Source organism: Fundulus heteroclitus, chromosome 8, assembly GCF_011125445.2.
Source record: "Fundulus heteroclitus isolate FHET01 chromosome 8, MU-UCD_Fhet_4.1, whole genome shotgun sequence".
Classification (NCBI taxonomy): Eukaryota; Metazoa; Chordata; class Actinopteri; order Cyprinodontiformes; family Fundulidae; genus Fundulus; species Fundulus heteroclitus.
The window spans coordinates 4066058-4093925 of NC_046368.1; the positions used below are offsets into that span (position 1 = coordinate 4066058).

Consider the following 27868-nt stretch of genomic DNA (forward strand, 5'->3'; position numbering starts at 1 on the left):
CTTCTCTTTTTTATGCCGCCCCAGAACTTTCCATGTCCTCTCCCCACTCTGGGACCTCTGGTTTAGAAATCCTGCTTTGAAATTCCCTCCAAAAAAAAATAAAAAATCTGAAGAACTTCACTTCTTGCCTCGTTTGCAGACGTTTCTACGCCGTTTTTTTTGGTGAAATTTATTTATTTCACGCAGAATCTCCTCAGAAAAGCTCAGCGCTCATCAGAGTCTCATCTTCTCTCCTCCATCCTCACATCCGCCTCTTTGTCCTGGTTTGAGTCAGGCGCTGGCGGGCCCAACCGTGCCGTCCCCGCCCCCTCCCTCTCCAGTCCCCCACTTGTTAAGCAAATCAAGCAATCAAGTGTCATTAGGCCCCCGTATGATTAAAGCGTGAAGTAAACATCCTCGGCCTGGACAGCAGGCGCTGACCTGCAAGAGCGAGAGACATCAGAAGTGCGACAGGAGAGGAGGAAAGATGGGAGGAAGGGAGAGGAAGACATAATGAGACGCTGGACAGGGGGGGGGGGGGAGATAACGGCGGCCAGATTGTTTGGGTGGAGACGGGGAGGAATGAGGCCGTGATTGGACTGATAGAGAGGAAATGCTGAGACAGATAAAAGGAGAGGGAGGATTAAAAAAAAAAAAAAAAAGGTTTCACACCAAAGCAATAAGCTTAGAAAAAGTTCAGGATGTAAACTGGAAAAGGTGGGAGTCAAACGAAAGGAGGAGGATTTAGTGGAAAACAACAGAGCCGTGTTGCTACAGGGTGGACTGTGGGGGGGGGGGGGGGGGGGGGGGGCAGTCTCATGATGCAGAACGCGGTCGCTCCTGTGAACAATGATCTGATTATTACTGATGGTCGTCACTGTCTGTGGGTCCAGAAACACTCACAGATAACGGAGAGGATCCCTGATAACAGCTGGAAAAAGTCACGAGTTCAGTGGTGATCACATAAAAACTATTTTATATGATCTTAGAGACGCAGAGTTCACATAAAAAACTATTTTATATGATCTTAGAGACACAGAGTCACTCAGAATGAAGGTCCAGTCGCCTGCAGAACCTCCTCCATCCAGCAGCCGTGATTTCCAGTCTGACTTCACCGTCTCGGATCTCTGGAGGCGTCGCTCCTCTTTCCTGCGTCGCTTCGACCGACTGAAGATCTCTGAAGGTCTCCTTTTGAACCGACCACTCAAACTCTTTAGTTCGTTTCTGTCGACGACGCTGTTTGGACCGAGCTTCAGCTGCTAGATGGTCTCGCCTGTGAGTCCAGAACGCTTTGACCCTACAGAGCGGTAAACGGTCCAGTCAAAGGCCGCGAGGAACCCCGGGGCTTGAATAGGTGCAAAACAACCCTGAGCAACTTTCCCTCCAGCAGACGTGAGATGTTTGTTGGTTTCCTCCAGAGAAGACGATGGACTTTAAGGTCAAACGTCTCTACTTTGGCCTCCTCTCTCCGGTCGACGTTGTTCCTGAAGTCTTCAGGTTCATCCAGACGCAGCTTTGCAGACCAAAGTCCTGCTGACATGATATCTTTAGAGAGAAGAGGCTTTCTCCTTCAACCTTGCAAAACTACCCTGGTTCAGTGCTTTTTCTTCTTGTCCTGTCCTGACCTTTAACCTTTGACCTGCTAACCGAGGCCTGTGAAGTCTGAGGTGGAGCTCCTGGTCATTTCTCTGAGTTTCTTGGGCTGAACCTGCTGGACGTGAGACGTTCTCCTCCTGGGAATAATCTTCCTCTCTGCAGGAAATTAGATTTCAGACGGTTTGGAGATGACCTTTGAACCCTTGCAAGCTTGATGGGCAGCAGCAGATGCTTCTGAGGTTGTCGCTGATGCTTTTCCACCTTGGCAGGCAAACAAGTGAATACTCCAGAGCAGCAAATCAGCTTCTACAGCGGTGCTCCTGCAGACAGATGGAGCCACCGGCGCAGAGCTTACCCGACTGCAGCGGCAGGTGGATACGAGTGCATCTGCAGGCACATTTTTGGACTAGAAGGGCAACAAAAAGGCAGAAAACTGGAGCATCTTCAATGAACGGTCCTCCTTACACAACATGTTCCCCAAGAGCAACCTCCAACGGTCCAGCAACATCTGTGGCTTTTACACCATGATGGAGCAACAATCACAAGGATTACAAAGTGGCTCCAAGATCAGAGAATAGAAGCTCCATGTCTGCACCCTACAGACGCCTACAGACCAACTTTAAGCTCCAAGAAGAAGATATTGGCTCATCATAAGTCGGGCTTTGCTCCAAAAAGTCATACCCAGCAGGCTGGAGAGAATTAGTCTGTATTTCTAATGAATTTTACCACATCTGCCTCATAAAGACAGGAAAAAAACGCACATTCCTGCAGAAAAATGCAATTTCAACAATTTCTATCACTAATTTCCAACCAATTATGAGGGGACAAACAGGATCCTCTGCGACTTGCACAGAAATCCGCTGTAAATATTTCACTTTTCTATTTGGAGAGACAAACTGGAAGCGCCGCCATGTTTGTATGACTGCAGGGCGGGTCGTCCGATCGTGGCGCTGATCTTGTTGCTGTGGGAATCTGCTGCAGCCCATAATAATCTTCCCTCCCATCTGCATGAAAGCCCAAAAAAAACGGAGACAGAGGGAGGCAGAAGGGCCGCACTGGAAAAGCGTCAGAATAAACGCTTTTAGACGCGACGCTGTTTGGATAGAAAGGTTCTGGCTCAAAAGACGCAACTTTGCAGCTTTAAAGTCTTAAAAAAGACTGTTTGACACAAATAAGACCCTCAGTTCTTCGGTTTTATATAATCAGCACATGTCTGGTACTTGCGGTACGACTGATTTCTGCAGCAGAACCATACAAACAAAGATAATTAAGGAAAACTTGATGCGATTGTTGCAAATCTGGGAAACCTCCTCCAGTCACCGACCGGCAGACATGAAGAAGTATTTACCCCCTGAGGTGGGAATATAATCGCCTCGCTGTGTTAAATCACTAAATTAACTAAGTTACGACTAATCCAATCGTTTCAAATGCTGCAATTACGCAACGGAGCAAAGAACAAGTTTTAAACAGGCTGCAGATACTTAAATGGACGTCCATTCAATGTCCTAATAGGGGATAGAAATACAAACCTAGGGTGTGTGTGTGTGTGTGTGTGTGTGTGTGTGTGTGTGTGTGTGTGTGTGTGTGTGTGTGTGTGTGTGTGCTTTACGCAACCGTGAGGTGATGCCGTTTTAAAGGAATGTGGTGATTCAGGCAAAGAAACACGTAGGAGGAACCAGACACGGAGGTCTGAAAGGTAAAGGAGGGAAGGAGACGTGCGAGGAGGAAACAGGAAAAGGAGACGAGGATAGGAGACGATGAAGGACAGAGGGAGTGAAGCAGCAGGTCAGGGAAAGGAGAGGAAAGGAAATCTCGGATAAAACACGGAGCCGGTGTTTATAAACCCGTCTCTCTGTCCTCTTCAGATTAACGCCCAGCCTCACGGGGCTCTGATGGCCCACTTCCTGTTTCAGGACGGCCAATAGGAGGCCGGCATTCCAACCCTGCTGGACTGAGCTGTATCTGATAACAGCGCGGGCCTGAGGTGGGGGGGGGGGGGCTCTGAATTATCCACAAACATGTTGCTGCTTCAGATACGCTGCAGCTTTAAGGTTCGTCCTGCTGCTGGGATGCAGACAGATGCAACGGCGCCCCGCTGAGGTTCTGATGCTCACTACACGCTCAGCGAGTCCAGAGCATGGCCTCCATATTAGGCTGAAACAAGCTGGACTAAAGTGTTAGTATTTATAGACCGTTTGTGGGTACAGAGTGACCAGACGGTGCCGGGGTCGGCCCTCTTCTGGAGCCGCCACTTCTTTTGTGTTTTACTTCCAAGAAGACAGATTTTATTTCCTGAGGCTTTCTGGAGGCTTCACAGGTTTTCTCTGGAGTTCAGCTGCTTTTTCACTTACATCAGATCTGAACATTACCTCCAGCTGAGGATCAGAGTCTGAAAGTCCAATTCTGTGCCTTGATTTCTTCTACTTTTTGGCCAACGCCAAATGTTTAAGATCAGCAAACGAATATTCATTTAAATATTATTCGTTTAATATTTAAACGAATATTTCATTCAAAAACAACAGTTTTTGAATGAAGATTTCATCTATTTTAGGGAATATGCCATCCATAAGAACCTAGTCCAAATTGAAATCATGAATTTACTTTATCTGAGTCAGTCTAACTACATACACTCAGGTCTGGGGAGGGTTGGACCTGTAGAGCAAAAAAAATTCTTAAAACAGAACCTGTCTGACAGTAGCCTTAAACATCCCAAACAACAAAACGTCATGCTCCAATCTAAGAAAATTCAAAGAAAATTCAAGAACAGAACAGAAACAATCTGAGAAAGGCTTAAAACGCCAGTTCTAAAGGCTTTGGGAGCACAGAGAAGTGCAACAGGAGACATTATCCACTGCTTGATCAACCATGGAACAGCGGATAACCGTCCCAGTATAGGCTGGCCAACAGAAATGGATGTAACAACCGCACTGCATTGTGGGATACCTGGGCATCGGGAAACGGGCTTCTGTTTGTTCACATAGGTTTCATCCACAACGCTGGGTTTAAAAAGTTAAAAACATGGTGCAGACGTGTTGCGTCATTAACCGTCACACTCGTTCAGACGAGTGCTTCAGGTAAAAAGAACAACGGATTGAGATTTTTAAGTTTACCAGCATGGAATCAAAGTCAAGGAGTTTGACGCTCTGAACTAACGAATAGATGCCAAATAGCAGACGTGAGACGACAACCCTCTCTTTCAACGTCATATCCTGATACGTGTGTGTTCACGACATTTTCAGACTGTTATGTGTAAATCAAAGCTTGTTGTGCTGTTTTAGACAGAGCTTAGCAGGCTGCTAGCGTTAGCTTAGCCTGCTGAGGGTAGCAAAAATAAAGTAGAGTAAAGCAGAGCCTCTATTTCCTCCAAGGCATAGGGGGTTAATTTAGATCATTACATCATAAATTGTGTTCCGTCCTTAGAGGTTTTCTGTGATATTTCATTATAACTGAAGTAATTTTAAAAGTAATAATGAGCATTTGTGTTTCTCAAAGCTTGTTTGTTTTAGCAGGCTGCCAGTGGTAGCCAGCTAGCGCTAGCCTAGCCAGGAACGGGTAGCAAAGAAAGTGAAAATAAAGGAGAATGTATGTGAAAATGTTCTGCAGGAGCTGTGTTGTTCACGTACTTCTGAAATGACGAGTTTTCTCTTCAAGACGAAAAATCCGGCGATCCTGGCCTCACCCGAAGCTGCTTTGTTCATGAACATTCATGATTTATTCGCTGGTATGAAAACTAACTCTACTGACGAGACAGAAAGCAAGCTCAGCTTCTGAGAATGGTGGTGGGCCTCGGCAGATCGTGTAAATCATATAAATCCTTTATCCTGCTCGTGTGGATCAATTCCACGGATCCTAGAGAGTTTTTATCAAGCTAATGAACCACCGGGTTCACTTTGAGTCTCTATCTCTTACAGTACGCCATCAAACCAATGTGCACAAAAGCTGTTGCCCAGGAAAATGACAACCGCATCCCACAATTCATTGCAAGATTTGAAAACAGCTTTTTCGTATTTACTGAAGTTATATTTGGCTGATATACCAACTTGTCTGATAAACAAAAGTACTTAAGAAAGGAAAAAAAAATTAAATGAGAGTAAATCAGCACTTTTAAGGCGCTGTGATTGCCTCCCTGTTCATAAAAGGAAAGATTTTAAAAGTGTTTTTTTATTTGTTTTGTTTATAAGGCGCTGAATAATGTTCCCAGAGCCAGAATTCAACCAGCTGAGGCAGCATTTAGTTTCCAGGCGCCTCAGCTAAGAAACAAACTCCGTATTGATTTAAATAACCCCAAACAGTGATTCCTACAGGAAAGTCTGTTTTCCTATCCATCCAAGTTTGGCCTGTCAGCAACAAGCAGACTGCAGGACATTAAATCACATGAAAAAAGGAAGCGCAGGCAGGAAATCCCGATAACACAGGTGAAGTCCTTCCTGTCTCAACCCTCTGGGTCTCTGACAGTGAAAGAAATAGATTTATCAGCTCTGAAAGGAAGAGTCAGAGAATACCAGGCAGGAAATCCCAGTCAGCAACATTCACATGTCCTCATTCCTGTTTACGTTGGGAACAATAATCCCTGAAAGCATCCAAAGTCTCAACACTTGGATGTTTGACCTCAGCCTAAAAGCATCGGGCGCTTCCCGATGACGTCTATATATGGCAACTCCACTCAAACAAACTACATTATTCCCGCGGTCTCCATTTGTTACAAATCAATTTTATTTTGTTAATTTACGGTTATTTTCCCGTAACTTAGTCGAGGCATGAAAACTTTTAACATCATTTTGGAATACTTGTGTGGTAGTCTGACAATTTAATCGGTAATTTTGCAGGATCAAAGTTACAACCTTAGAGAAATTTAATTCCTCCAATTTTTTTTTTTAATTGTGAAGGGAAACTAAACCATAAACTCATTTCATTTTTAATAAAAGTCAGCAGCCAAATAATTTTAAATTTAAAATCAATAAGGTTCAATCCTCCTTTTTGTAATGATGTTGTTCTTTCTGATCACATGTTTTTTTTATTATTCCAGATGAAATTGTGATGAATTTGATTTTTTTTTTTATTGTGGTATTTGGTCCATTTAATAAATTAGTCTGGCTAGCCCTTCCATTTTTGTTAACAATATTCTTCCAAACATTGAGCCAATTGTCAAATATTTGTTGATTTTTTTTTTGTAAAATGGCTTGAATATTTGTTCAAGCTTTTGAGAAAAAAGAAACCGCTAAATTAACTTAATAAAATTGATTCGTTACAAATGCAGACCGCGGGCTCAATGTAGTTTGTTTGAGTGGCGTTGCCATAATGTGACGTCATCAGGAGGCGCAGGGACCATGGAGAATTTCTTCGTAAAATTGTCCGTTTACAAACCGCAATCCCGCACTCGAATAAAATCTACACCCCGCTATAATTACTTTAGTAAGTTGTCCAGACCAATTACAATATTTTGCGCAATTGAGCAAACATTAAACCAACCATGTATAGTGACGTCATCAGAAGGCGCAGGACCCGAGTCCATCTGGTACCTACACCGGCAGTGGCTTACCTGTTCCTGATGCGTAGTTGGACCGCCGAACATGGCCGGCCCTGATTGGACGATGGGGTCACCGGCTGTGGAGGTGGTGACAGTGACGGGGATTGGAAACAGACAGCAGGAGGTGGAAGAGCGGCCCCGGAGTTTGGTGACGTAAACTCCTCGATGTATCCGGGATCAAACTCCCTGCAGGCAGAAAGAACAGAAACAGGAACTTTATTCTAGATTATTCCCAACAGGGAATTTAAGGGATTTTGCTGCCAAGCTACCCCATAAAAACTGTGACTTCTGGGGTCACAACTCAGCTCTGGTTAAGGGAAACGTCTCAACGCCAGTGTGAACGTAGAAGCTGCTCTTTGACATGCTGTGCTACAGAAAAACTACCATCCAGGTTAGCAAGCAAGGTGACGATCAGTCAACTAATGGAGGCTAACAGCTTTGTTAAAACTCCCGTTACTCCAATTCTGCCTTCGATTGATAGGGAAACCAATGCACATTGAATGCTAGCTTATGCTACCGCCACTGACGTTCACGGTTTACATCCCACATACCTTTAGAAATATCTATAGAAAAAAAAAGAAAAAAAAAAGAAAGAAAAAAAAATAAAGAAAAAAAGAAGAAAAAAAAATAAAACAAAATAGAAATATCTATAGAAAAACGGTTCCAACTGAGCCACATTGAAGATATTTGCAAAACAATTGTTGTAAAATACAATGTGATTACTGGCGGAAGAGGCCTGAACACCCAATGGTCTTTGGGCGATACTTTGATATTTTTTCAAATCATTGTTTTTATGACGTTTTGTGTCGTTAGTGGCTTTTATTCACAGAAATCTAAGAGGAAATCGTCAGAGAGGTTTTAGGTCTTATCACAGAATGTCTGACGATGTCAGGAAGCTGGAGACAGAAGGACTCTGGCAGAAATAACTATTGATATATATTACTAATAGATACAGGAGCACCACCAGGGGGTGGCCAGGGGTGGCCATGCCCCCCCAATGCCATGTCCTGGCCACCCCACTGGCCAGTGTAAATTGTAGGCAACCACTCTTCTATCGTGCTTTTATTTGTATCTGCCAGTATCTACTTTTCCCTAGTAACAGTTTTTTTCTCCAATAAGTTAATAAATGTGCACCTTATTCTAAATATAATATAATAAATTACACAATAAAAAGGAATTGTTATTCAACTTAAAATGTTAAATGTACTGTTATTGATCTATGCACATTAGATCATTAGGAACAATAAAAATCCCCCCAAAAAACATTAAAAACCAAAAGATATTAGTAGACGTTTACTTAAGTCTTTCTGATAGGTTTCTACAGGCAGCTTTACTACAACAGTAGAATAAAATATGGCTTTTGTTTCCCCAAGAGTTTGAGGGGCCCCATGCAACATTTCTGGAGGCGCCACTGAATAGACATGCCAAAAACCTGTAGGAGACAAAGGATTATTATTCTATTTCCTCAGGAACTTAAATTAAACAAGTAACTAACTACATCTGGTAGTTGAAAACTGAAGTGTTACGGCTTCCTAACTCTAGCAGGATTTTAAATTGGAGTCGGACAAAAAAAGATAGAAATGGTGAAGCTTTACTTATACGTTGGAGTTTGATGAGGTTTTTAAATCTGAACTTTGAATATCCTTCCAAACCCTAAAGTGGAATAACTGGATTCCCAGGTTGTGTTCTTTTCAGCCTCTGAGCTTGACGTGACTTCACAGGTTACTGTTATTTTTCTAACCTTTGTCTCTCGATGTTCTTTCCTGATTTTCTGGCTCTGAGTGGATGTGGCTAATTTTCAACCACATTAACTACCAAAATAAAGGCCTGCCTCGTTCTGGTCGGGCAGGTCCGACGCTGCCTATCTCAATGACCCGTAGGGCCAAGAGTTCAGCTGTGGTGACCTGGAAGCTGATTTAACTCTCTATTCCCTTTGTGATTTGAACAAAGAACGTGACGCTCTGTTCTGCTAAGTTGGCGAGTAAATCTCAAACCAGACAACACAATAAGAAACAAGTTCAACTCTGATTGGTTTTAAAATACATTCAAACATTTAAGCCTATTTTAATCCTATATTTGGTATAATTATTCATCAGCGTTATCAGTGGTACTTTGTAGGTTTGTAAACTTTGGGAAATCATCTCAAAGAAAGCAGTTTTTTTCTCCCTAATTGTTGCAGTGAACGTTTAAATAACTGACTAATCAGCCTTCAGGCTAGGGGTATGATTAGGTAGCCCTAACTAATACCCATAGCTTCTTTATTAGCTCTTATAAAACTGTTTTTGATCTAAAAACCTGCTTATTGTTTGGGAATCTTCTTTTTTTTTATTTCCACAGATCAAAATAAAAACTCAGAATACATCAATAGAATAAAAAATAAAAAATGTGATGGAGTGTGAGAGAAACCCCTTAGGGCTTATACCAAAGGTCACACCCCTAAACCAACAAAACATCAGGCAGCTCACATTATGAAAGTCCTTTCATTCAAAAGAGAAAACAGAATAGACATGTACAGTAACATTATTTTTACATTTTAGCTTTCAGATTTCAGGGAGTCAATATTTGTAAAATCATACATCACTGTCTTTGTTTAGGAATCCTCTCTGGTGTACTGCACTGCATCCTTAAGAAAGAAGTTTTTATATTTCACCAAACCATTTCCAGAGGTAAATTAGTGTTGATGTTTAAAAAGCAGCACATAATCTTGCTTTAATAAGTGCAATTTTCAATGGAATATGTGCAACTTCCCCTTCATACTTTATCAGATCTGATACACACTTAATTTTTGTGTCAGATTTCAGGCTGACCAATCCTTAAAGCATGATCTTTTACACCTTGAGGCCATATTTATAATTATTTTTTTACCTTGGAGACATAAACTGTCCTCTTGGTCTGGAGTATGTAAGTGTGCGTTTACACCAACAATACCAAAGTACAATGACACCAAAGAAATAATTGTGATTGAATAGTGAAATAAAGCAGAGTATCATCAGCGTAGAGGGATGATTTAATAGTTCAAATACATAATCTGGCTAAAGTAAAACACACACCAGCAAAAGTATAACAAGATTAAAAAAATAAATTCTACAGTGGCTTACCTACTTTTAAAGGACGAGGTACTACTTCATACATTATTCCTATTAAAATCGCTGCTCATGTTAAAACAATCCGCTAAAATTATTCAAATATTATCCCAAAAACACACAACAGATTCATCATTGCCATTATTAATTAAATAATTGTAAGAGAAACTAAATGTGTTTTGCTGCTTCCATATGATTCAAAGAAAAAGCAGCAATCAGGTGTTGCTAATGAAAGTATTTGTAAACCAGATCACCATCATTGTTACCAGAAAAAAAGGAGTTTTAACAGTTTACTGGTGTGAAGCATATAGGTGTGTTTACACAAAGCCAAGGAAAAAAAGATATCAGCAATGACCTTAGGGAAGTGACTTTGATACAACAGTGAAATAACTGAGTATTATCAGTGTAGGGTGATAAGCTAATAATAAATATACGTAATATTATCCTATTGGCAACAAACACATTGGTGCCATTGTTTCAAAACAATGTTTATGTGAATTTATAGCTACACACCGTCTGGGATAGGGCACGCTTTTTCTTTAACATGAATGCATGCAGGGCGCCATCAACAACAGTTTAAAAGGACCACAATTAGTGGAGATATGCGTAATGATAATAGAGACGGTGTAATAAATGGGACATAAAGCCATTTACAGCCGATTCTTGGACAGCAATGCTCTGTTCTAGACGGGAGATAAGAACGCACCTGTAAGAACAAACACAAGGATGAGGAAACAGGAATAAGGAATGAATGAAAGTTCACACCTTTCATTATAGGTAGTTAAATCCCTGACCGATGGTAACTGGCCCAGGAATGAAAACCTCTGAGATGCCCTCATGACGTAAAAGAATGATGAGCCATGAGAACCATTTTTTTACATAAACCGACATGAAATTAAACTTTTTAATTTGAAGTTTACCTACAATGATACCGTCATCTCAGTCATTAATTAAAGTCAGAAAGCTTTCTCTTCCCCCACCCAGTACAGTCACACAGATCCAATCTGTACAATCCTTTTAAAACACAACAATAAATACATAATGTCACACAAAAAAAAAACACACCCGGGCTTCTTTCATTAAAATAGGACATTCCAGAGTGTCAGAGCTCAGGCAGCAGACATCATAACCCTAAGCTGCTGCTCACAGACGAATGGACAGGTGCTCAGATAAAAGGCCATTAAAGCGAAACCAGTCGAGCTGGTCGCAGGAATGTTCGGCAGCCACAAACACCTTGAAATCAGCAGAGCAGGAGGGGCCGAGCGTCGCATTAAACTTTCCATCTCATTACACACAAACACACTGCTCCCTTTAAAGCCTTTCACTCATGTCCCCTGAGTTCAGCGGCTAGGTTTTCAACACAGATACACAGACTATAAAAAGCCTCTTTTGGAGTACAAAATTAGAGTTCAATGTGTCACTTTTTCAGAGTTAATGTGACATTTATGCTCCACAATTTCAGTAAAAAATTTATTAAATCAAAAAAAGGTAAAAAATTAACAAAAAGCTATGACAAAAATGGTTGCATAAGTATGCACACCCTTAAACCAACACTTTATAAAAGCTTTTTCAGTCTTCTCTAGTTCACACATGCAATCAGCTACATAGAATCTGATTTACTTTGAATAAACTCGCCCTATCCGCTCCAACGGTTACAATTCACGCCTGAGTCCTCTACCAGAGGCAAAGATGCTTCATAGTTCTGGACTGAGATCTCAGATGATCTCAGACCTGGAATCTGCTGCCCCCCCCCCCCCCCCCCAGTGTTTGGGGTCACAGCTGCCCACCGATGACCAGCGGCATCATTAAGGCCTTGATTCTTCACCACATCTCGATTTTTTTTCCTTGAGCCCCAGCTATTGCTTAAGCTGATTTTGCCGTCACTTGGCATTGATTCACCACACTGCAAAAACAGAACTAAAAATAAGTAAAATTTTCTTGAAATGAGTGTATTTGTCCTTGATTTGAGCAGGTAAATAAGACTATTTGCCAATGGAATAAGATTTTTCCACTTAAAATAGGAACAATTCATCTCCGTCATCTTATTTCAAGTGTGGTTTATCTAATTGTCTTATTGTAGGGGGTCAAAGCACTCATTCCATTGGCATAAACTCTTATTAATTTGCTCAAATCAATGACAAATAGACTAACTTTAAGAACATTTTACTTATTTTTAGATCAGTTTTTGAAGTGCAAGCACCGTTTTCTTTGTATATAAACTTATTTTATTACGTTTGATCGTGATAAAATAAGATTATATACGGCAAGCCTCCATGCTGATAGTGTTTTAATGGTTCTTTTTGTGGATAAATAGCACCAGCACTGGGCGCGATTAGCAGATATAAAGAGATGTGGCGCCATCTAGTGACAGTATCACAGAACTGTCATAATGCCGGTTTGTTTAATTAATAAATCAGTATTAAATAATCCTGGACTAAGCCTGACCTCTGCAATGCCTCACAGTAAAGCAGCAGCTCGCCGTGATGAAGACCAACGTTATTAATTAAATAAACCGATCTACAGCAACTTTAAGAGCCTCATATCAGAACATTTACTCACGTCAGTCAACTCTGCGTCACATCTGAGCCTCGGTAGGTTTAGCTTCTGCTTCAGTGAACACCTTCCCTGTTGGAATCATAGATTTTTGTGTTTCTTTTCACTGGATCTTGGACCTTTCTTCATTGTTTCACTGGGAGATGCTAATACCAGTTAGCCGCTTCCTTGTTTTAACCCCTAATGTGCATGAGCAGTACGTACTTTCATTAACCATCAGCCAAACAGTCCAAAAACATAAAGAAACTCCATCTTATCATTCTCCATCACTTTCATTGGTTGTCTCCCCTTTGATTGGGTCCCCTCTAGTCCAGATGTTCCTGTAACTATCCCGCCACCCGGTGAAGGCCTTCCATGTACACCTTGATCTGCCAGCATCCTGAACACAGCCGTTATGTGCTGCACAGCCTGTGTTTGGGGTCCTGCCCGGTGTGGAAGACTGGAAGTGGCTGTTCCAATGCTGCCATGATGAATTGTCCTTCAGTCCAGTCTGCCTTACCCATTGATTGGACCCATTAGTCACTAAATCCTCAATCTGTTGGTGGACTGTCTTTCCATGATGGTTCCTCCTGGTCCTTCTATAGCACTCTGGGTTTCTGCTGCCTCAGACAACCATTAGTAGATTAATGTTGAGGCCATCTTTGTGATGTATTGAAGGATCTTTGCTGTAAGAATGGGGGTTCAAACACTAGACCTCGGTATCCCTCCTCCCATGGTGCGGCATGGCTCAGCGGAGTCAGCTGCCAATAACAGGAGAAAATGTGGGAAAACAGGGTAAAATAATCCTGAACTGGTGAAACATGATGGAGGCAGCATCAGGCTCTGGGGTTATTTTGCTTCTGAGGTTTTTGTCAAAGTGAAGAAGTTAATGCAGTTCGGTTTGACCCTAAAACTTGAGGTGCCTGCTACCGAAGCCCAGCCATATTCTCCCAAAAAGTCTCCACAAAGCATTGTAAGACAATGTGTTCTTTGGAGGAAACTAAAGTTGAATTTTGCAGCCATAATTTCAAAAGGCGAAGGAAAAACAATAACAATGCATCTCCAAAATGAACACCATAACTAGAGGGAAGCATGGCGGCGGCGGCATCATGCTCGGGGCTGTTTCTCACAGTCAGGGTGAAAGGAATGAGGAACACTTCCAAAAAAACCAGACAGTGATGGCAAAACAACCTTTAGGCTTCTGCCAGCAAGCTCATCTCCAGCATGGACATCCACACAGGCAGATTCAAGTTCTGGAAAGGCCCGGCCAAAGCCCAGGCCTACGTGGAGACCTGAAGAAGGTTGTCCAAAGGAGAGAATCTGCTTTTTAAAGCTGACCACAATGAAAACGAAGAACACCAAGAAACACAGAGGCTGAGGTCTGACACGGCAGCATGCTTTCAGTGGACCTGATGGAGGTCTGACTTCTTCTTCTGTGGATTAGTCATCAAACTGTGGTAACACAGACTGAGGGGTTGCTCCGGGGATGGATGGTGTTTGTCCCCGTGACGACTTCTTTCTCCTCTGTTTTGGGCAGAGAAACTCAAACATTCATTCAGCTCGATTACGTCAGCCAACAACAAAGAAGCACAAAGACGCAGAGTCACCAGAGATGAATGGAGGAAGACAAAGAGACGGATATGAAAGGGGGAAAGCTTACTGATACACAGCCGTGAGTAAAACCTAGGAGAGGTCAACTTCAAATTATAATCCCATTGCAATAATCCCATTCCCTAATAAAAAATACCTTAAAGCAGTCTTGATCAACACTTATCAGGGCTTTTTACTGTCTTTAGAGGGGTTTCTTTAAATTTCATCCGTTCTTTCACTCATTTTAGTCCAATATCTGATCATTTTTAGATCTTTAATTTTCTTTATCCATTATGATAAACAAAGAATCCAAAATAAATAAAATCAGCGCCTCAGCTGTGTGTTGCTGGTCTTTTCCTTAACTTCAGGTCCCGATGAGTAAAAGTTTTTTTTCGTGGCCCGTTCTGCATTCCCTCCCAGTCACACAAACACCAAACAAAGCCCGAGCAAACTGCCGAGTCCAGCGAGACGCAAACGGGGACGGCAACCAAACTGGCTCAACTAAATCCAAAACCGGCAGGTTCACGAAGAGGACACGGACCGAAGCGCCGTTACTGCTGTAAAGATCAGAGAGAGGAACATCCACGCACAATCTGCACGGCAATCAACTCATCAGTCCTTCAAACACGTTTGCACGATTCTTGTTAATCAAAATGTGTTCTTCTAATTAATCAGACTAAGAAAATTTCATTTATAATCTATTATGTTTCCCTGGGGCACACACTAGGTGTGACATAGACACTCGTTTCTCTTTGCCATTTTTCAAAAATTGGGTTTGACAGGAGGACGTGCTGTTCAATTCAATTTAATTCACAAATCCTTCATTAATCTCATATAGGAATTAAATGCTGTAACTTGTTATGTAGGTTTCTTCAGAGTTGCTGAGCTCCTGTAGAGGTCTGTCTTACAGCGGTTCTGGAGAAGCCTCTGACTGAAGACACTCTGTTGTTGTACGACGGTCTGATGAAGAGGAGGGTCAGGGTTGTCCATAATACCGTATTTTTCAGACTAAATATTCTTCCCAAGTGTGTAATATCCCTCCTCCACGTCCACAGCTCTCTGTCCATCTCTATCAGGAGGACAGAGTAGCTGGACTACACTGCCCTGTTTTCTAACATAAGGCCAAAATAAACTTTTATGATGAATTAACTTACTAGGTTTATTGTTACTAGTGCGTACTCCAGGCTGCCTTACATGAATGCACTTCTAGTTTAGACATTACAGTCAGGCAGTCTGGTAGACAGCTCAGGGGTCCTATCAAGTAGTTACACAGTGTACCGTAATGCTCCTAATATCCATTGAGGAGCAGCTTCATTGCTAACTAAAGTCCTATTTACAAATTTTAACAGATTTATGAGCGCGTTGTACCACATAAAATCAGTCGAGGACTAAAGGCCTCCTAACATGGTTCGCGCTAACCGCTAACCGCCACAGGCGCGTCCCGTAAAACAAAACTTGCCAAATCCGGTCGGTAGAAGGGCGAAAACATGGTTTCCACCAACAAAAGCCTTCAGAGCCGTTCTCTGATGTTCTTTTAATGAAACAATATTAGGTAGATTGGACAACATGGAAGAAATAGCAGCATCAATGCTAACGCTTGCTTCCTCCATGCGAGCCGCCATTGCTATCAAAACAGTCTCACGTCACGGTCGCTTCTCCACTACGTCACATCTATGAAACTCCAGCCCTGCGTCCTGATTGGCTGGACAATAAAATTGGTTGGAGAAATCACTTTCTATGGAGAGGTCCCAGATGGATGTGAGTGAAGCTAGGCGGAGCGACATACATCTGGCGAGAGTCTTGTTCAGGAATGAGGGGAAGATGGAGCGGGAGATCGACAGGTGGATTGGTGCAGCGTCTGCTGTGAAGCGGGCGCTGCACCAATCCGTTGTGGTGAAGAGAGAGCTGAGCCAAAATGTGAAGCTCTCGATTTACCGGTCGATCTACGTTCCGAAGGACCTAAGCTTCCTCAAGAAGTCCAGTCTGCTCTGTCCACCTCTTGTAGACGACTTCTCTCCAGTCCATCTAAGACAGATTTTAAAGAACTGCAAATGTGACAACCAAGGCCGGACGAAGGCCCAAGTTTATCTTGAGGATGAAGTTCAGAGAAGTTAAGGAATCTCAAAATGCAGAAACCTGCAGCAAAGACAAACAGTGGACACACCTATCCAACCCGTCTGCATACAAGAGAAAGCCTTTCGTACTTTACCATCACAAACATCTTCAGTTTTGTAAACTAAACTCAGATTTTTACTGGAATTTTGAGCTTTGATCAGATGTGAAACTAATGAACACGTGGAAATACACGTTATGCCCACTGGCAGCTATGCTGGAGAACCTGTGATGCTGTGGGCCTGTTTTTATTCTTAAAGCTGTCGGTACACCATTCCTCTCCTTTGAGATGAGACGACTGATAACTAACATCTAAGTAAGCATTCAGTGAAAATAATTATAAGATTTCATGGTAAATTCTCAGAAATAATTTCTTTATTGCTGACTTTTGGTTATTTTTTTTCCCTAGATTTAAACTGAAGAAAATGCTCCTCCCACATAAATGTACATTAGAAAAACAAAAACATTATTGTGATGTCAATGAATGGAGAGCGTTCTGCAACAACAAAAGTATTAAGCCCTGCTACTGGAAAACACAGAGTGTCAAAAAGGAATGCAGCCAGGCAGTAGATTACGGCTTTCAGGTCTGATAAGCTACACTAAAAACTACAAACCAGCAGGTTTCTCATTTCTGGGGTTTCATGTTTCTCCTTTGTCTTTCTGCTTATGGTAAAATAAGATTCTTCACGTGTAACATCACACCGGGAAAGAGGAGAATGGCTGCTTGGTTGGGATTAGGAGACAAAACACAGGGAAAGGTAAAACAGCTGCCAGACGTCAAACAGAGAGGATTACTTTCAGTCCAGCATGCACTTTAAGATATACACAACTTTACTGGAGAGACGAAACTGCCAAAATAAACAAAAACTAAATATTTGCATGGCTTAATCACTCTTATGATAAATATTTGTATTTTTTACTTACTCTCCTTTATATTTTATTCTCATTTAAATTTTTTGGGTCAAATTATTGTTTCTTTTTATTCCCCAGTTTAAGTCCCGCAAGTATTTGTTGAATTTGTTCACTTTTCTACAGCTACGCAGCATGCTTGATACCAGTTTGTTTCAGGGCAGCGCTGCAAACCCTGCTAGCTGCGAGTGGTAACAGCGCTAATGTGGCTAACAGTGCTAACAGCGCTAATGTGGCTAACAGTGCTAACAGCGCTAATGTGGCTAACAGTGCTAACAGCACTAATGTGGCTAACAGTGCTAACAGCGCTAATGTGGCTAACAGTGCTAACAGCGCTAATGTGGCTAACAGTGCTAACAGCGCTAATGTGGCTAACAGTGCTAACAGCGCTAATGTGGCTAACAGTGCTAACAGCACTAATGTGGCTAACAGTGCTAACAGCACTAATGTTGCTTTTTTCCAGCATCAAAAAAAATTCTGAAAACTGATCAGTGACATAACACACATATTCTTCCCAACTCTTTAAAAGCAGCGAAACTTAATGCGGCTCATTGGTGACGGATAAAATATTGACAGCGTGGTGAGTAAAATAAGTTAGCTTAACTGGCAAACAGCTAGTTTAGTAGACTTTTTTTACTCTACAGGTCGGATAGTGATCAGGCCTGGATGTGGCAAGTGAAATTTAATGAATGAATGAATGTGGTTAGTTACGGTTAGTATAACATTTAGGATAACAAAGGTGCACTTACATTTTCACATAGGGTCAGGTTAGCCTTTCAAAACTGCTTTTTTCTTTAATCAGATTATCTGTCAGATATAAAATATTTTTTAGATCTTACACATTAAACTCTAACAGAAAATGAAAAACAGATAACATTTCTAAGAGAGAAATGGATTTTCTACTGGTCTGCGCCGCTCAGATATGGAGCCATTTAAATGTCGAGGTTCGTCGAGGGTTCCAGCTGCTCTTAAGAGCTCCTGCAAGGATTTCATTCTCCCCATTGCAGATCTCCATTGTTCATCAGAAGGTTCACAGAGTGTAGGTAGGTTCATAGAGAGTACACCTGGTCTGGCGTTCTGTTAGCTGTGATACCATCAGGGGAGGCAGATCATCCTCTATTACCATCTAACATAGAAAGTACTCCTGGGTCAATGTGAGCTTCTGTGCTTTCTGTGTCTCTGCTCTGTCTTCTCTAACATAGAAAGTACTCCTGGGTCAATGTGAGCTTCTGTGCTTTCTGTGTCTCTGCTCTGTCTTCTCTAACATAGAAAGTACTCCTGGGTCAATGTGAGCTTCTGTGCTTTCTGTGTCTCTGCTCTGTCTTCTCTAAGCCCCAGTGGGTGGAGGCAGATGAGCGTTCACACTGAGCCTGGTTCTGGTTCTGCTGGAGGTTCTCCTCCCTGTTAAAGGGGAGTTTTCCTCTCCACTGTCGCTTCATGCATGCTCAGTATGAGGGATTGCTGCAAAGCCATCAACAATGCAGACGACTGTCCACTGTGGCTCTACGCTCTTTCAGGAGGAGTGAATGCTGCTTGGAGAGACTTGATGCAACCTGCTGGGTTTCCTTAGAGAGGAAACTTTCTCACCAACCTGGAGGATCTGATGGAGTCTGACTTTGGAAGGAGACTTGAGATGACGTGATGTTAATTGGAGCTATATAAACATAGCTCTCAACTCTCACGCATTGACCGTGTGACACACGCATTTCATCAATTGCACACGCTCACACGCATTACTTTGAAAATCTCAATCTTACAATGAAAATCTCACTCTTGAAACGCACGCGTACGGACGCTTCACGTCATGGCGGAACCAATTTGCGGTAAAATGGTTTCCGCACGTCCAGTAGTAGCGGTAACACAGCTGCAAGGACCGGCGCCGCGCAAACAAGGTTCCCTCATCCAAAGTGAAACACTTCTACGGTCCGTGTTGTGTGCGAATTAAATGGTAAGTCGGCATGTGTTATTAAAGTCCGTGTAAAATAGTGACCGTCTTGAATCGAACAACAGCACCCCCAACCCCCCCGTTGGACCGTCTTCAATCGACCAACAGCCCCCCCCCCCCCCCCCCGTCAACAATCTGACTCTCAACAATCGTCAAAAGTTGAGAGGTATGTATATAAATAAAATTTAACCGAACTGAATTGAGTTCCAGTGGCAACAGCGCAGCTCTCTGCGCCTCCATGGGGCGTCCTCCATATTTCCTGTCTGAACTTTTCTTTTTCTTCTGTTTCTGTTACTTTCCCGTTGTGCTGCCTGTTTTCTCCATGCCTGCTCTCCTTCTGCCTTTCTGTATGTTTTCTAATATGCATCCCGCTGCTCCCGAGTTCCTGTCTGCACTTCGGTCCGCCAAAACAACCGACACATCCAAACAGCGATAAGGCCTCTGCGTTGTGATAATCAAGTAAATAGCGCAAATCTAATCAAACTCCTCGGTAAATAAAAACGGAGACAACATGCAAAACGGATAGGAAGCAGAATACACAATACTTTAAATGAGAAATCTACAATGTGTTAAAAAGCAGCATGATGAAACAAATACACAAAGATCTAAAAATAAATCACCCCACACCAAAGCAAAGTAAAAATAGCTAGTAGTAACGACCATAAGCAGAAGCTCGAAGGTTTTAGGCTGATCTATGGCAGCAGCAGAGCTTCTGGACATTAATAAATACTGGTATAAAATATCCATTGCTCAATAAACACCAACAAACACCAAATAAGCCCCAATATGTTATACGTGGTGTGCAGGGATGATCAGGCTGGCTTGAGCCCAGAATGGATTCATGCTGAACTGGCATTTATTTGCACATTTATTTGTCATATCGTGACGATTCATTCAACAGTTTGCCGTCTACTCTCAAATGTGGCAGACTTAGCCCTCCATACGAAAGCCAACGCCTTAATTTAATTTTATCCAACTAACAAACATTTTAACATCATGTTACACGTTTAGTGCATTTAATACAGCTTTAAATAACAGACCAACACAAAGTAGTAAAAGATTATAGGGAGTGTTTTCCAATAAAAATCTGTCCAGGTGTAATTAATTCAGCCCCCCTGAGTTGTAGAAGCACCTTTGATCGCAGGTCCAGCTGCAGGTCTTCAGATTAAAGTCGTTCTTCATTCTTCTTCGCTAAACAGCTTAAGCTCCGCCAAGTTGGATGGAGAACGTCTTTGAACATCAGCTTTTACTCAGTTGGATTTAGGTCTGAACTTTGACTAGGCCATTGTAACAGATGGATCGGCTTTCATAAACCATCCCATTGTATCTCTAGCTGCATGTTCACGGTGGCCTTCTTGTCTCCTAAATGGTTTTTAGCAATCTGAAAGTGGGATTTCCTAAGGTTTAGTTTCAGCTTTGGGTTTCTTCTTGCCTTTCTTCCACTGAGATCAGTTTTGGGGTAATCACAAATCCACATCTGAATCTCCTCCAGAGCCACCATGGTCCTCCTGCTTCTCTGATCAATGCTCTCCTGGTCCAGCCTGTCAGTCCAGGTGGACGTCCATGTCCTGGTAGGTCTGCAGGAGGTCCATCCTCTCTCCAGGTCCAGATGATGATCAGAACTCTGGGAGGTTCTGTAGAACCTGATCCTGCTGTAAGCTGGACCAGAACATCCTCCCTGACTGAGGCAAACTCATCAGATTTCCTTCAGGCTGTCAGAGGAAAGGGGGTTGAATAGAAAATCCTTTTCTTCTCCACTTCACAGTTCTGCGTTAACCGTTGTTCATCTGTCACATAAAATCCTGACTAAAAACCTTAAAGTTGGTTTCTGTTATGTGATTTTTTTTTAAAAAAGTTGACCGTAAAGCACCGCTGACGCTGTGGCATAGATTTAATAGTACTGCCCCTTCCAAAAACAAGCATGAATTGTCAAATTTATTGTTTCCATGAATGAAGATAACATATTTATAGCTGCTTTTAACCAAATAAAACACGCCGTTGCTGACAGGCAAGTCCAGCAAGTTTAAATCAGCATCAACTCTAAGATCTCACAATATTTAGGAAAGGATTGCTATAAATTACAGCCTTAAGTGTTAATATCTGACACCCATCTGCACGTCTTTAATAATTTGAGAAAACTCACGGCTCTGACCGGCGGCTCCTGCTCTGGCCCAGCTTCCTCTCTCTCTGTCCGAATGTCAGAGAGTTGGAGCTCGCCTCTTTGCTGCGCTTGTTTCCAGCCAATCGGAGCGCAGCGGAGGACAGAGAGCCGGATGGATGGGCGAACAGGTGCGGCGAGTGAGGCAGCGTCTGGAAGGTGTGTTTAGAGACGACCGCACATACACGCCTTTTGTGTTTCTGACAGCGAGGATGGAGGAGATGAATGAAAGTGCAAAGCTAACAATGCAAGCGGCTAAAAATCACACACACACCTTTCTGACAGCTGCTGAACACAGACTAGTAACCTTAACGCCAGACTCAACTCATCTTTATGACCCCTCAGGGAGGTTGCTGCTATGCCAAGGCTATTGCTGACGTCTTACTGCCGTGGCGTTGTGCTAACAACCGCCTTTAAGGTGCAGATTAGCAAACTGCCAAGATGCTGCTGCTTCCTATCATAGCTCCTTTAGCCTAGGAACCTTGTAATGTCCCTAACCAGTGCTAAGGAACTATAAATGCTACTTGTACGTAGCAGCGTCTGGTTTTTACTTCCTCCATCCGTCGTCTTCTTGCTTATCACGGATCGGGTTGTGACCAGGCATCCCTTCCTGCAGCTTATTCTGGGGGAGCCCAAAGTGTCTCTAGGCCAGGCGGGATATATATATAGTCCCTACAGAGGCTCTGCTACGTTTCTCTGGAAGTAGCAAAGGTTTTCTTAGTCTTGGCTGCACAGACCGTCTCATCGCTGTCCTGTTACAGTGGCTGTAAGTGGCTTAACAGAGAAACCAAAAAGCTCATAAAAACGGTCACTTACTGGAGAAAATATGGGTGAGAGAAAATTTCAAACACCTTCAAAGAACCTGGTGGACTATTGCTGATGTCTTTCCATCTTGGCATTGTGTGGACACACAACTCTATGCTGTAGATCATCCATGCACTGCAAAAAGGGAACTAAAAGTAAGTAAAATTTTCTTGAAATTAGTGTATTTTTCCTTGATTTGAGCAGCTAAATAAGACTATTTGCCCTTGATTTGAGCAGGTAAATTAGACTATTTGCCAATGGAGTGAGTATTTTTACCCCTAAATAAGATAATTAGACATCCTGCACTTGAAATAAGATGATGGAGATGAGTTGTTCCTATTTTAAGTGCGAAAATCTCATTCCATTGGCAAATAATCTTATTTACCTGCTCAAATCAAGGAAAAACACACAAATTTCAAGAAAATTTTACTCACTTTGAGTTCCCTTTTTGCAGTGTGGATGCTGGTCAGTCGATCAATGCTCCAGTACACTGACAGTGACCAGTGTACTGGAGAGCAAATTCATTTTAAAGAAGCAGACAACGTTCAAAGACCTTCAGAAAGTCTGCAGACATCGTGACCTCCAGCAGAACATAGACCAATAAATGAGAAAACAATCTGCTGAATATAGTTTTAATGTTCACAGAAATTACCTTAACGCTTAAAGGAAGTGGACTTTTATGTCCCACCAGCAAACAGACTTACATTCACATTGTCCAGAAAAGCTTTTCCTTGTCGTCAGAGCTGATCCAGACAGTTTGGATCGAAGGTGAACGAGCTCAGCGAGCAGCTCTGGACCTTAGCTTGTTGCAAAGGTGACAAGAGCCCAGGTCCAGCGATCAGACAAACAAAGCGATTCAACTATCCGGCCACAAACCTGTGAGCGGCGGACATTTCCCTGTTCCCCATCAGATCCCTGCAGGAAGCGGATCAGACCGAAGCGCCGCTGCTCTCGGCTCGGAGCTCTCACTGCTCGTCACGCCTTCCCACGGTTGCCAGGTGTGCTCCTGCACCTGTCCTCCTGCGTCTGTGTGTGGTCTAAAGTCTAAAGTCCTCGCTGCTGCTTCGCCTCCTGCATGTCTTCCACTTAAAGCGTCAGTAGCAACAACAGCCGGGCTCCGAGTCACGCCCCGGTCCTAAACACACAGCAGCAGGCGGCGGCTTCCCGCGCCTCGACCCGAACAAGAAGAGATGTTCTCTGATTACCCCGTATGTTCCTAACAGAGCACTTCGCTCTCAGACTGCAGGTCTGCTGGTGGTTCCTAGAGTCTCTAAAAGTAGAATGGGAGGCAGATCCTTTAGCTATCAGGCTCCTCTCCTGTGGAACCAACTCCCAGTTTTGGTCCGTGAGGCAGACACCCCGTCTACTTTTAAGACTAATCTTAAAACTTTCCTTTTTGACAAAAATTATAACTAGTGGCTCATGTTACTCTCAGCTACCTTTATAGTTTTACTGCTATAGGCTTAGGCTACTGGAGTATATCAGGATCTAATTTTCTCACTCTATAGAGTTCTCTCTCTTTTTCTTCATAGTAGGTACACCTGGTCTGACGTTCTGTTAACTGTGACATCATCCAGAGAAGACGGCTCACCCGCTACTACCATCTAATGTAGAACAGATTACTGGATCAATGTGTGCTTCTGAGCTTTTTTGTTTCTCTTGTTGTGTCTCTGTTCTGTCTTCTGTAACCCCAGTCGGTCGAGGCAGATGACCGTTCATACTGAGCCCGGTTCTGCCGGAGGTTTTTCCTTCCTGTTAATGGGGAGTTTTTATTTCCACTGTCGCTTCATGCTTGCTCAGTATGAGGGATTGCAGCAAAGCCATGTACAATGCAGATGACTCTTCCTGTGGCTCTACGGTTCCCCAGGAGTGAATGCTGCTTGTCGGGACTTTGATGCAATCAACTGGTTTCCTTATCTAGGACATTTTTGACCAATCTGTATAATCTGACCCAATCTGTATAATATAATTGAACTTGACTTTGTAAAGTGCCTTGAGATGACATGTTTCATGATTTGGCGCTATATAAATAAAATTGAATTGAATTGAATTGAATTGAATTGAATTCTGTGACGCGTCGCACCGTCCGGCTGCAGATCTTCAGCCACCAGCTAACGCACCGGCTCATCCGACTCCTCTGCATGCTTCACTGTTGCCCTCAGGGCCTCTTTTCATCGTCTTAGCTTCAGCAGAACTAGACGTGTCCGCCCGCCTGGGTCCGGCCTTTTAGCAAACAGTCGGCGTTCAGGACTTCTCACTCAAAGCAAAACCAGAGCAGGACTGCAGAACATGAAAACCGGGACATTCTAAAAAGCTTAACGTGAAAAAGCTTAACGTGGCTTAAGGTAGGAAAACAACGAGGGATCATCACCAAATTTCGCATGGCCGTATCTTTTCATGAAGACTTAAGCCTGTCAAAAAAAAAAAAAAACGAAATCCAACAATTATAGAAGATATCTCACATTAACGTTTTCTTCTTCATTGGCGCCTATGGCGAGAAAAAGGCTTAACGTGGTTTAATGTACCTAATCAACGATCAATGATCACCAAATTTCGCTTTCATATTGCTCCTCATAAGCACATGAAACTGTCAAAAAATCGAAACCAAAGTCCAATTATTACAGACGTTATCTAACATTAAGCGTTGCTGCTTCATTGAGGCCTATATTAAAAGAAAAAAGCTTAACGTGGGTTCGATATTTTTTATAGTTTTACGTGGACATGATGAGAAATATGAGACATTTGGTGATCACTGAGCGTTGTTTAGGTACATTAAACCACGTTAAGCTTTTTCCTTTTAATATAGGCCTCAATGAAGCAGCAACGCTTAATGTCAGAAGCAGCAACGCTTAATGTCAGATAACGTCCATAGTAATTGGACTTTGGGTTTAACATTTTGTCAGTTTCATGTGCTTATTAGGAGCAATATGAAAGCGAAATTTGGTGATCATTGATCGTTGATTCGGTACATTAAACCACGTTAAGCCTTTTTCTCGCCATAGGCGCCAATGAAGAAGAAAACGTTAATGTGAGATATCTTCTATAATTGTTGGATTTCGGTTTATTTTTTTTTGACAGGCTTAAGTCTTCATGAAAAGATATGGCCATGCGAAATTTGGTGATGATTCCTCGTTGTTTTCCTACCTTAAGCCACGTTAAGCTTTTTTACGTTAAGCGTTTTAGAATGTCTCTGAAAACCCCCATGAATCTCCAGTTTTTTCTGCCCGACTGACGATACGAGAACATTTAAAACATACGAGTCCAAATGAAAGCGCTTGGTGCCCAGGCAGACATCTGGCGGGTACCGCAGCATCTGACAGTCAGCTAAACACACTGAGAACAGGACCTGCAGGAAAAGGTCCTTCTGGCTCCCAGCGAATCACAAACGGGTCGCGGTGTCGACGCGGCGCTGGGTTCTTCACTGATTCTGCCTCTTTAAGGCTCCAGAACCCAGTTAGCATGCTGTTAGCGCAATGCTTAAAATCCTGGCAGCATAACCTTTAAGCTTTGCTTCGTATAAATGCATAAACATGTAAAAGTCAGTGAGCTTATAGGGCTGGAGCATAATTCAATAACAATAAATATCGATCTATAGACGTACATCAATGATAGAAAAAAGGGTCAATAAAAAGTTCAATAGAATAACAGTTTTCCTTCCTTATGCATTCTAGCCATGTAGGTTAATATTACATCATTACATCCTCCCAACCAATCACAACGCAGACCCAGGAACCAAGCTCCGCCCCCTTCAGAGAGTTCAGAGAGCACGCGTTCTTTTTTCTTTTTTTAAAAACTTGTAGTTTGGTAAAAAGTTGGTTTAATAAAGGGTTGAGTTTGTGTTTTATTTCTAAAAATAAGTCACTTAGCAGCAGCATAAAATGTCCAGGGCTGCACTTAAAATAATAGTTTATTTATTTATGTTCTTTCACTTTCTTTTTTCAGGTTTCACTTTACACATGTCAGCTTAAATAATAATACATATGATTTAGCAATAGCATCTAGGTGTTATTCGAGTGTATCTGTTGCTTTATGTCTGTTGGTTGTGCTGTTCTTTTTGCGTCTCTCTTTCCAGGTGATGGAGCAGACGGAGGACGTTTTATCATTCTCTACCTTTTATCTCTTCTTTCTTTCACCTCTTCTCTTTCTTTACTTTCCCATTGTAGTGTCCATATAATTTGAAATTCTCCCTGCAGGAATCACAATAAAGCTATTTACAAGCATAAATGAAGTGGAGCATTATGGCGAAAGCTGTTTGCTCCACTTGTGAAAGCAAAATCTGTCGAGCTCTATCTGGCATTGAGACATCAATTCCTATTGCCACATTGCTAGACAGGACACTGGAAAAAATAAATAAATAAATAAATTAAAAAAATAAAATAAATGTTTTGAATGTGCTGATAATTATTAATATCGATCATCATGATTTCTATTTTATCGATATGCTTTTTATCTATATCGTCCAGTCCTAAGTGAGCTCATGTTTCTCCAGAGTGAATCTGTCTCCTGTCATCTCGTCCTGATTGTGGGTCAGTAAGGCTGTTTTTTGGTGAATTTATACACATAGTTTCCCAGTTTCATTTATAAACACTATCAGGGCTTTAAATATAAACCTGCGCTTGTGCTAAATTTAAATGTCTCCATTTAAAGGCCTGATGGTACCGTAAACCGCCCAGAGCTGCATCCACCGTCGCTCAGTCTAGAAACTGTTCGCTAACGCAGGGGGCTTCTGCAGTGAAGAGTTAAAATCCAGTTTTAAACAACCTGTTTAATCTCATTATCAGCATTTAGTGGGAACCGTCAGCCAGGACGGCGAACGGCACAGAAAAGAGCTGCTTTGTAGCTGACTTTATAAACTCTGCTGTGGCCTACGTTGTAAATCCTTCCTGAGAAGACGCGGTTAAATCTGCAGCCTTTAAAGAAATTAAATTAATGATTATGTACACTTCATAGATTAGTGAAGAGCACTCACAATTCCTGTTTTCTGTTGCATTTATAAACTTAACCCTGGTTTATAAATCCTGCAGGAAACAAAGAGCGTAACTCTGTTTAAAACATTCCTATAAAACTAAATCAGAAATTGAAAATGCTCGTTGGAACTGTGAAGATTTTGTAAAGTGCACTGCGGGCTTAGTTAATATTTAACATCTAGTTAACATCTAGTTAGTTTCTTGAGCTTTATAAATCCTGACTAACCGTTTCTGTAAATCCTGCTTGGCTGAACTAGCTATTAATAAAGATGAGACATCAGAAAATTCACAGAGTGACGTTTGAAACACTGAGGGGTTATTTGCAGATAAACCTTCACTTTGCACTGAGATTGTTCACAGAAATATAAAAAAAACACCTTGGGGGGTTCCCACACTGCAAAAAGGGAACTAAAAGTAAGTAAGTTGTTCTGGAAATGAGTGTATTTGTCCTCAATTTGAGCAGGTGAATAAGATTATCTGGCAATGGAATTAGGTTTTTGACCCTAAAATAAGATAATTAGATATACTGCACTTGAAATAAGATGACGGAGATTAATTTTTCCTATTTCAAGTGCAAACATCTTATAATTACCACCTGCCAACTAAATTCAAGGACAAATAAACTAACTTTAAGAACATTTTACTTACTTTTAGTTCCCTTTTTGC

The 27868-nt window shown here is 42.1% G+C and overlaps 1 protein-coding gene across 1 annotated transcript in view; it reads right to left on the reverse strand.

Moving 5' to 3' along the window:
• shroom3 (shroom family member 3) overlaps window positions 1–27868 on the reverse strand; it is an 82180-nt gene that overhangs the window by 41685 nt on the left and 12627 nt on the right. Inside the window, exon 3 of the mRNA XM_036140696.1 lies at window positions 7115–7288. Coding sequence (XP_035996589.1) covers window positions 7115–7288 — 174 coding nt within the window. The remainder of the gene's footprint in view (window positions 1–7114; window positions 7289–27868) is intronic.